Source organism: Pelobates fuscus, chromosome 8 (genome assembly GCF_036172605.1).
Source record: "Pelobates fuscus isolate aPelFus1 chromosome 8, aPelFus1.pri, whole genome shotgun sequence".
Taxonomy (NCBI): domain Eukaryota; kingdom Metazoa; phylum Chordata; class Amphibia; order Anura; family Pelobatidae; genus Pelobates; species Pelobates fuscus.
In genome coordinates, this window is record NC_086324.1 from 78,754,592 (window position 1) to 78,765,526 (window position 10,935).

Genomic DNA, 10,935 nt, shown 5'->3' on the forward strand with positions numbered 1-10,935 from the left:
GGAGATCGTCGTGGACTTTAACCAGGGCAGTTTCTGTCCCTCTACCAGGTCGAAATCCCGATTGGAAGTCATCCAGAATGTGATTAGATTCCAGGTGAGGCTGAATTTGCCATACCGCCGCTCTCTCGATGATCTTGGCCAAAAAAGGCAAGGTGGAAATAGGTCGATTGTTGCTCAACTCGGAGCGTGGCACAGTTGGTGTCTTCAGCAGAGGGATAACCACAGCCTGCTTCAGAATGCCAGGAACAACTCCGGTGGCAAATGACATACTAACAATGTCTGCAATATAGGGGGCCAAAGCATCAGCGGCATCCTTCACCAGCTGAGCAGTGCAGGGATCCAGCGATGAGGACGATGCCCTGAGAGACTTGAGGATGAACAGAATCTCGGATGAACTAACGGGTTTAAAATTCGAGAACATCGAGCCATCATAGGGTGTAAAAGTTTCTGCATCAGGTTCCACCACTATGTTGCTCCTGATTAGATCAATTTTTTGTTTAAAAAAGTGAGAAAGGCTTTCACAAAACTTTTGAGATGTTTCTTCTTGAGGAAGCGAACAGTTAGGATTTGCTAGGAGGTTTGTTGTGCGAAAAAGCTCTGCCGCTGAGTTTTTCGCTTTTGTAATCTTATCTGTGAAATATTGTTTTTTCGTATTTTTAATACTAGATTTATATAATTTTAAAGATTTTAAATATTCCAATTTAAGGTCAGTATTGTAATCTTTTCTCCACCGTTTTTCAGCTGCTCGACATCGCCATTTCATCTCCCTGGTCGCCTGATTAAACCAGGGAGGGTTTTTATCTACTTGTCTTACTAGACAAGTTTTTTTCAAGGGGGCTAGAAGTTCTATTGATTCTACGATCACTGAATTAAACAGTAAGATTTTCTCTTCTACTGTGTGGGAATCATGAAATTTAATAGGGTCCATTTTGCTGGAAAAGGTTGTGCTAAGAAGAGGTCCGGTGACTTTGGAAATGTCTCGAACCCATGAACATATATTATTTCTTTTTGGGATGTGGGGGATTTTCTTCATTTCAACACCTACTGCCTCAAACTTGATCAAATTATGATCACTCCAGGCCGTGGGTTGAGGAGTGGCAGTCGAGGAAATCAACCCATTGTGGAAAATCCAATCTAGTGTATGTCCGGTTCTATGTGTAGGGCCGGATACTGCTTGGTTATACCCTATGGTTTTAGCGTAGAGTATTAAACTCTGGGCATGAGAGTCCATAGGAGAATCAGCCCATAAGTTAAAGTCTCCCAAAATGATGGAGGAGGTAAACTTAAGACTTATAGTAGTTAGCAGTTCAGATATCTCCTCCATAAAGACGGGGGTACTAGTATTAGGCGGATGATAAATAAGAGCTAGGCCTGCCGTTTCCCTCTCAGTGCGCTGCCATAGGAGAGAGAGATATTCAAATGTGGTGGGGGATGTCACCTCCATCTCAATTTCACTGATTTTAAGGTGTTCTTTAAAAATAATCGCAATCCCCCCGCCTCTTCTTGTGGCCCGATTACACATAAGTATGTGATATCCAGGGGGGGCCAGTTCATCAAGACGAGGTGGGGTTGAGGGAGAAAACCATGTTTCTGTTAAAAACAAAAAATCAAGGTTGTTATCCTTAATTACAATATTGATGGCCTCAGCGTTCTTAATTGCTGAGCGAGCATTCAATAGAGCACCCTTAAAAGACGGGCCATGATTACTCTTTAGAGTATTATTAGTCTTGCTAAGGTTGCTAGCCAAATTAAGAATAGTTTTAATCTGGGAGCTTCCATAGTGAGATAATATTTTATTTTTCTTTAATTTGAGGGCAGTACGAATATCTATTGGGCCATTAGTATTTAAAGCCTTCAAATCAGAGGCAGAGTAATTCAAGTTACTCATGATGCTACAAGGTTTCAACAACTGAGGCACAATCTGCAGATTATATATAACAATAACAGATAACGACCAGGTTTACCAATTGTCAAAAATATGCGATCTTAACTTTTAGCAAAAAATGGTCAATAGCCAACAATGCGTAGAGTAACACTTACAGTTGAAGACAGGCTAAAGTTATCAAAATAAAAATAAAATAAAAATAACAGCATTAAAAAATAAAATAAATAGATAAGCAATAAGAAAATAAAAATGGGGGGATAATTAATAAAAACAAGTAAGAGGTAATTAAATTGTCGTTGGTCCGCCCGTCAAGCCCGTCCGGGGCACGGACGGGCACAGACGGGCTTCCCTCTGGCGCGCCTCCGGCAAATAAGGGGATACCAAGCCCCTCCTCCTGGTAACAGGATTGGCTCCGCCCACAGTGGTGCTGTCAATCAAGATGGCCACCAAAGTGAAAAAATAGGTGGTTTTGAAAATATAAACAGTGATGCCTGCGGTCTTCCCCGCCTGGGCAGAGTGCAAGTTCAAAGTGCAAAATGATGATAAAAGTGCTGAGGTGCAGTGGTCACGGCCACGTTTGAAAAGCTGGAGCTGGAGCTAATGTTCATGCGCAGCGCGCGGCAGCAAATAAGGGGATACCAAGCCCCTCCTCCTGGTAAGGTTTAATGGGGTTTAGGAAAGTTATTACATTTTCAGTTTTTAAACATTCAAATTTGGACTGGGCCTATGTTGCGTTTAAGACCGGCAGCCCAGGAATGAGAATTATCCCCATTATGACATACCATTTGCAAAACTATACAATCCAGTGTATTCAAAATGGGGTATGTCCAGTCTTTTTTAGTAGCCATTTTGTCACAAACCCTGGCAAAAGCTAACTTTCATATTTGTTTTTTTTTCAGTTTTTACAAAAAAAGCTGCCCTTTCACCTATGATATTATCATTATACATTTTACTGCTTTAAAACACTTAAATTTGTATTCAGAAATGTCTCACAAATACAGCAGTACTTCCATGTCCATGTTTAATGGTGTTCTGGAAAGTTACAGGATCATATTTAAGGCTTGTCCATTTAAATTTTACACATTTTACACATTGAAATGTATTGGTTATATCGGATGTACAGAGTCCGAGAAATCATTGTCTAAAGTCTGGGGCTCAAGGCTCTGTACATCTCCGAAATTAGTTCCATGAAGTTGCTTGGTTTAGTCCAGCGAATTCAAACTTTGCACCTAAACCAAGCAACAACCAATCAGCTGAAAGGTGCAAAACCAAATCACGCCAATCAGCTTGCAGGGAGGAGAGGAGTTTCACCTCCCAATCAGGCGAAAGGGCGCGAAACCCGGTTGCACCAATTGGCACCTGGGGAGGAGAGGGGTTTTGCTGCCCAATCAGGAGAAAATGCCATGTCTAGAATGAGGGGGTTGGATCACATAGTGACTCCCCTATGTGAATTAATATCTACAGTATTTTGGAGACAGATTCTTAGCAAAATATTCACGTGTTAACAGCAATGTTTGATAACAAGGATGTGTATGTTTCACTGTGAGCCTTGTATATCTAATATACCGTATATACTCGAGTATAAGACGAGTTTTTCAGCACATTTTTTGTGCTGAAAACCCCCCACTCGTCTTATACTCGAGTCAATGTCTGTATTATGGCAACTTACATTGCCATACTACAGACCAGGACCGCCGGGCTCATTACAAGTCCGGCGGTCCTGTTGGGGGCTGGCAGTGAGCTGTAACTTACCTTTCCTGCAGCTCCTGTCAGCTCCCTTCTCCTCCGGTCCGGTGAGCTCCCCTGTCAACTCCCACTGTAAGTCTCGCGAAAGCCACGGCGTCAGAGCGTTGCCACAGGTTACCCGCACGTCACTCACACCGCGAGACTTGCAGTGGAGCTGACAGGGGAGCTGACCGGACCAGAGGAGAAGGGAGCTGACAGGAGCTGCAGGAAAGGTAAGTTACTGGTCGCTGCCAGCCCCCCTCCTACACAGCCCATCCACTGGACCACCAGGGAATGAGCGCCCCCCTCCCTGGCCATGTATCAAGCAGGGAGGGGGGACGAATACAAATGTAAATAATAATAAAATATATTTTTTTTAATAATATAAAATAATAATAATAGAAATAATAATAATAATAATAATAATAATAAAAAGAAACAAGAATGCCCACCCCCCCCCCACCAAGGCTCTGCATCACATACACAAACACACTCTGCATCACACACACACACACTGCATCCCTACACACACACACTGCATTCATACACACACACACACTGCATGCATACACACACTGCACTCATACACACACACACTGCACTCATACACACACACTGCATTCCTACACACACACACACACACACACACACACACTGCATTCATACCCACACACACAGCATTCATTATATACACACACTGTAAATAAATATTCAATTAATATAATTTTTGGGGGATATAATTTTATTTAGAAATTTACCAATAGCTGCTGCATTTCCAACCCTAGTCTTATACTCGAGTCAATACGTTTTCACAGTTTTTTTGGGTAAAATTAGGTGTCTCGACTTATATTCGGGTCGACTTATACTCGAGTATATACGGTACACATCCAGGTGGATGAATTGGTATACACATTTAATTGTATACTATTTAGGATGTATAATGTATTAGAGCAATACAATCAATTAGACATCAATTATGTGCGTTTAAACATAGGGACAACTTTCTTTGAATAATGTTGTGTATAATGTCTAGATCACTTGTTTCAAAAATGTATTTCAGGATTTTTTTTTTATGGATTATCTGTAGATAATAATAAATCTTGAATTATTTATCCTAAAATGTCAGGACTCATTGCTATGTAGCTTTATAATAATGTAACTAAACAAATTCAATTGGAAAGTAGCTGCAAGTCACATTTATGGGTGCTTTCTTAAAGAAGCATCCCTTAATACCAAACAACATACTATATGCAAAAAAGATGCACACCTTAAAGGGACACTATAGTCACCTGAACAACTTTAGCTTAATGAAGCAGTTTTGGTGTATAGAACATCCCCCTGCAGCCTCACTGCTCAATCCTCTGCAATTTAGGAGTTAAATTCCTTTGTTTATGAACCCTCACACCTCCCTGCATGTGATTTGCACAGCCTTCCATAAACACTTCCTGTAAAGAGAGCCCTATTTAGGCTTTCTTTATTGCAAGTTCTGTTTAATTAAGATTTGCTTATCCCCTGCTATGCTAATAGCTTGCTAGACCCTGCAGGAGCCTCCTGTATGTGATTAAAGTTCAATTTAGAGATTGAGATACAATTATTTAAGGTAAATTACATCTGTTTTCATGCAGGCTCTGTCAATCATAGCCAGGGGAGGTGTAGCTAGGGCTGCATAAACAGAAACAAAGTGATTTAACTCCTAAATGACAGTGAATTGAGCAGTGAAATTGCAGGGGAATGATCTATCCACTAAAACTGCTTTATTTAGCTAAAGTAATTGATATGACTATAGTGTTCCTTTAATTAATAATCCAAATCTCCTTATTATACAAACAAAGTAAATCAAACAATAATACAAAACAAACACTGTTACAAAACTATAACAACCAGTGACAGAGGCTATAAAATATGCTCTAAATCAAACAGGCATAAAAGCTCACTTGCATATTACCTCAAAGGGCTGGACACGTGTACAGAAAAACAAAAAACAAAACAACAAAAAAACAAAGTTTCGGCAAAGCTACTGGTGCCTTTTTCAAGGGATCCCTTGAGAAAGGCACTCATAGCTGTGCCAAAATGTTGGGATTTTGTTCTGTACTATGGGAGTTTTAGAGATAAAATGTTTACTTTTATTTTCTACATTAAGGAGGCATAATGCATTCCAGCATTACAATCTATTTTAATATTAATGACCCATAGTACTCTTCTGTCCTGTGCCTTTAAATATGGGGCAGAGTCTGTTGAATAATTCAACACTATACTATCTTGATCCTCTTGACCCTGTCTAGATAGTTCTTTTTGACTCCGACCTCTCCTTCACCCCTCATGTCCGATCTATCGCCAAATCCTGCCACTTTCATCTCAAAAACATTGCGTGCATCCATCTCTAGTTAACGCCAAATACGGCTAAGGTGCTGGTCGACGCCACTGTCCTCTCTCCTTGACTACTGCAGTCCGTTTCTCAGTGTTCTTACGTGCTCCCAACTTGCCCCATTGCAATCTATAATAAATGTGGCGTGAGGCTTATCTTCCTTTCTGCCCGCACCTCCCATGCCTCACGCCTCTGTCAGTCCCTAAATTGGCTTCCCGTAAGATATAGGCTCAATATAAAATCCTTGTTCTTGCTTTCAAATCTCTGCATAATTCTATCTTCCCTAATACACAAGTATGTCCCGTCTAGGCACCTACGCTCTGCCAAATACCTACATCTATCCTCTGTTCGTACTCCCACCTATTATGTTTGCCCTCAAGACTTTTCTAGGGCTGCACCGTTCCTGTGGAACTCCTTTCCATTTTCCGTTAGAAGCTCACCCAATCTCCACTAGTACTTCAAAAAACTCATTCACAAAAGCATATAAATTAAACTGTTAATGGCTCCCAGCTGATGTATCTCCTGCAAGTGTCATAATTTTTTTATTTTATTTTTTAAACACCCTAAGTATTCACTGAATACTAATCTACCAATCTACTTTCCTACACTTCCCTTACCTTTTGTGTCACTTTACCGACTCCCTCTAGCATGTAAGCTCATTGAGCAGGGCCCTCAACCCCTCTGTTCCTGGGCGTCAAACTTGTCTGGTTGCAATGACATTTGTTAGTCCACCCACTGTAAAATGCTACGGAATTTATGTAAATTATATATAAATATAATAAGTTATTTTCTCTGTACACCTCTGATTGTGCATAGGTATAATGATCACATAGGTCTTTAGGTTAGAATGGTTAGTTTTACAATGCCTATTAGTTGAATGACATGACTGGGGGAGGTATTTCGTAATGTAATAATGAACCAAAAGTCCATGCCCCCCTCATTTTTTATTATTTAAACTTGTGGAGTTCATGAATCTTTTGCTATGGGTTCCTGGCAAGCTATATTAAACCAGAAATGCGAGTCAGGCTGTATATGAGTTTTTGTATGTTTTTCAGGGTAACTGTGGAGATTGATTTTGTCATGTTGGTTGCTTAACATTAGTCAGTTTTCCATTACACAGATGACTAGCTTAATTAAACTAAGGAATCCAGAACATCCTGGCTAGCAAGTTTCTAGTAGAAAAAACTAAGTAGCTGTAAGAGCACAAGTAGAGGTGATTGAATGTTTAGGCTGTCTTTGGTGCACTGTATACATTATGTAGATTGCATTTTTACGATAGTAGTATATTATAGGTGCACTTAGTTTTGCCTTCAAGTATCATGAAAGGTATTTGTAGTGGTAACAAAAGATTGCTGTATCATGCGATTTAAGGTATGAGACAAACCTTTAGTATGAGCATATACAGCCAGGGACAGAAAGCTTTGACACCAGTTCTACAATAGGCATCAAGCTAATTGAACAGTAACTTCATGACCTGATTGATAGGCAGGGATTGTATCAAAATTGCACGTGCCAGATCTGCATTGTATATCATTTTAACTGGATAGTTCTGTATCCCGATGAGCATTTTATTTACCACTAGATGTCACTCTACTCACAACATTGTAATAAATTGTATATATTTGTTTTCTTTCTGTCACATATCTCTTGCTCTGCCTATTAGAGAGCTGGCTAAACTGCACAGTCAGACTTCATCCTGCATGTTGGGGAATAGTGCCTCCTTAATAGTTTGTTTTTCTCTTCTTAGGTGCACTTTATGTATACTCATTTAATTACACTGCAAATTTCACTTGATCACTTGTGTGAATTTTAAATGATCCCGATAACATTTCCTTCTTTATTTTTGTGTGTGTATATATTGCAAGTTTTGTTTTATTAGTTTATTCCCCTTCAGCCCCCTCTCCTTGATTTTAAGGGAGTAGCATAAGTAATTGTGACTATTCATCATTTAGGCTCACACCATTTTGTTCATCTCTTTTTGAGACTTATAGTTCTACATAAGTTTCACAAACTAAAAATAGATCAAAAAAGCTAAAGGGGTATGTCATGCATTTAATGATTATGAATGCCTCTAGACACTTTTGGATTTGTTAAACTGTAATGAGTCTGAACTTCATACTTAGTTTTACACCTGAAAAACCAAATAAGATAAATAAAAGCATACAACAGGCAAAATAGACAGAGAATATATGAATAAAAACTCAAAAGTCCAGGGTAGACAATCTGTAAAGGTGTTACTTTGTAGAAAGGGGTACAGTCTTTTGGTAATGGGTGTATTCCTCAGAGTGGTATAGATACGTATTTGTAGCTCATATGAAATAGATAAAAATAACAACTGATGGTGTAGTATGTCCCAAAAGGAGTAAAGTATAAAGAATGTATGGTCCTACACTCACCCTGTGGAATCCAGAATGTGTAGAGATCTGTGATGTATATGATGAGGATTTTACAATCCATCCAGAAGAAAATGTAACCAACTCTGCTGTTCACTGCTGTTCCTCAAGTGACTCTTATTTTGACAATGATGAGCCTCGGCGATTCCGGGTTCTGATCAAGAACCCTCAGATTGGAGACTGTGAAGGGGACCAGGAAGATGAGATGCAGAGGCTACGAGACGCAGTGAGATGTTTGATACAACCACCAACAGCTGGGGTGTCTGTTCGGCGACAGACTAAACAGACAACAGTGGGTGTAGCCGTTATTAATGAAGACTCCCAAAGACTTATTCAAACAGATAAAACTGCTGTAAATTACTCCAACACTCCACCATCCACATTAACCAGCAGTTGTGATGCAGGTTCAGTGAGCCAATCCTTCCCGTCGCAGGCTTTATTTAGTCCTCTTCTGGAATCTGCTTTTGAGCCAGACCGGTTCACAGGGTATCCGGCATACAATCTCAACTCCAGCCCATCTCTATTTTTTTCCTCCTCACCTGAGAATGTAGAAGCATCTGATCTAGATTCTCCTTTTCACCCTCTTTCTGGACCGTCACCAGATTCTAGACCCTGGACTCCTCAGGATGACTCTTCACCTTGTGATTCTCTTCTAGTTCCCACTTCTTGCTCAGACTCTCCAGTAGATCTCACTACGGTTATGACATCTGAAACATTAACCTTTGAAAGTAGAGAAGCCTTAGAGGAAAACAATAATAGTCCCTAGTCCTCCAGTCATACCAAAGCTGGGAAACATGGAATCCTCATCCCGTAAACCTGATGCATGGGACTCTTCAAGTCTTCATGCCACTTTTTGTCCTCACACTCAGCCCTCAGTAACAGCACCTCATATTCCTAAGAGCAGTAACCTGAATATTCCTACGAATCAGTCCCTGTTGACGCCAAACTTACAGTATTCTTCACTCAATGATCGTGGATTCTTCTCTCCTCCACCCGTAGGATTATCATGTGGGCCAAGTCCAGTTATCCTAGGATCTCAAGAATCACTCCCAGTGGTGGCTGCGTTTACCGAATATGTTAATGCTGCATTTCAAGGGGGGAATTTAGAAGGATCCGGGATTAAAATTTCCAGAGGGCTCACAATGTCCTCTCCAGTAGGAATACTCAGAGTATTTACGGGCACCACTCCACCCCCAGTGCTTAGTTTCCGGCTGGTTCACACTTCCTATGTAGAGAATGTCACTCCAAATTCTGACCTTCTGTACAGTGACCTTTCTCAGAGCGCTCACAATGTCCTTTCGAGGAGGTATACTCAGAGTATTTACGGGCACCACGCCACCCCCAGTGCTTAGTTTCCAGCTGGTTCACACTTCCTATGTAGAGAATTTCACTCCAAATTCTGACCTTTGTCAGAGTGACCCAAAGGGATTTCTGGCTAGACATGCCAAGGCTAACTTGTTGTCTGCAAAACCTAGAAGAGCAGCAAACTGCTCCACACTACAATGCTATGTTGCTGAAATATCAGGTGTTTAAGTCAAGCCTTTCTGCTTCACCACTGCATCTTTTCTCCTCCTGGATCTGTGGCCCCTCATCCACTGAGTTTTGTCTGGATTACAAGCAGAATGGGACTGACCTGAGTGACCTTCAAATTATGCTTCCCCTAGTAGAACCTTTGTCCAACCTGTGCTGCACTGAGTGACGGTTGATCTGGCAGATCCCACAAATATCATCAGGGAAGGAACAAGAAGGTTGGGGAAGACTATGTGCTCGATGGCAGCCACTTCGCTCTCAAAGCAATCCTTCTCCAGCAGCGGCTCAGTTTACATGTGAGTAGTGATGTACCGAACTGTTCGCCGGCGAATAGTTCCCGGCGAACATAGCATGTTCGCGTCCGCCACCGCGGGCGAACACATGCAGTGTTCGGTCCGCCCCCTATTCGTCATCATTGAGTAAACTTTGACCCTGTACCTCACAGTCAGCAGACACATTACAGCCAATCAGCAGCACACCCTCCCTAGCAGACCCTCCCACCTACTGGACAGCATCCATTTTAGATTAATTCGGAAGCTGCAACCATTTTTTATTTTTTTTTCAATGTATTATTTTTTTTTTTTTTGTGCATATAAATGTTACAAGTAGATACTACCCCCAGACACTCTGTGTTACTGCAGATACTCCCTCCAGACACCCTGTGTTACTACAGATACTCCCCCAGACACTCTGTGTTACTGCAGATACTCCCTCCAGACACTGACACAGAGCAGAATAGGGACTGTTCCCCCTACATAGGGTCACTTGGCAGATATGGATTGACACCTATCCTAAGGATCCCTGATAAACACTGACACGGAGCCCTCCATGGGTGAAGATGGATTAATTTTTTTTTGTGCTCGAGTTTTTTATTTTATTTTTAAGTTCGACGGGTATGATGGCTTTTTATTTGGCATTTTTTGGGGCTAAAAAAATGAAGATTTTAGAAGAAGAAGACGTTGAATAGTAAGTTGAATTTTACTTTACAGGGTAGTAATTTTATTCCCCCTTCACTATTTTTTAGGGTGAGGGGGGTA

General features: G+C 40.9%; 1 protein-coding gene across 1 annotated transcript; it reads left to right on the forward strand.

Moving 5' to 3' along the window:
• Window positions 1-8,351: 8,351 nt before the first annotated feature.
• Window positions 8,352-9,134, forward strand: LOC134570662 (F-BAR domain only protein 1-like). Its single transcript, XM_063428596.1, has one exon. It carries the CDS (start codon window positions 8,352-8,354, stop codon window positions 9,132-9,134), a length of 783 nt encoding a protein of 260 aa, XP_063284666.1.
• The last annotated feature ends 1,801 nt before the right edge of the window (window positions 9,135-10,935 follow it).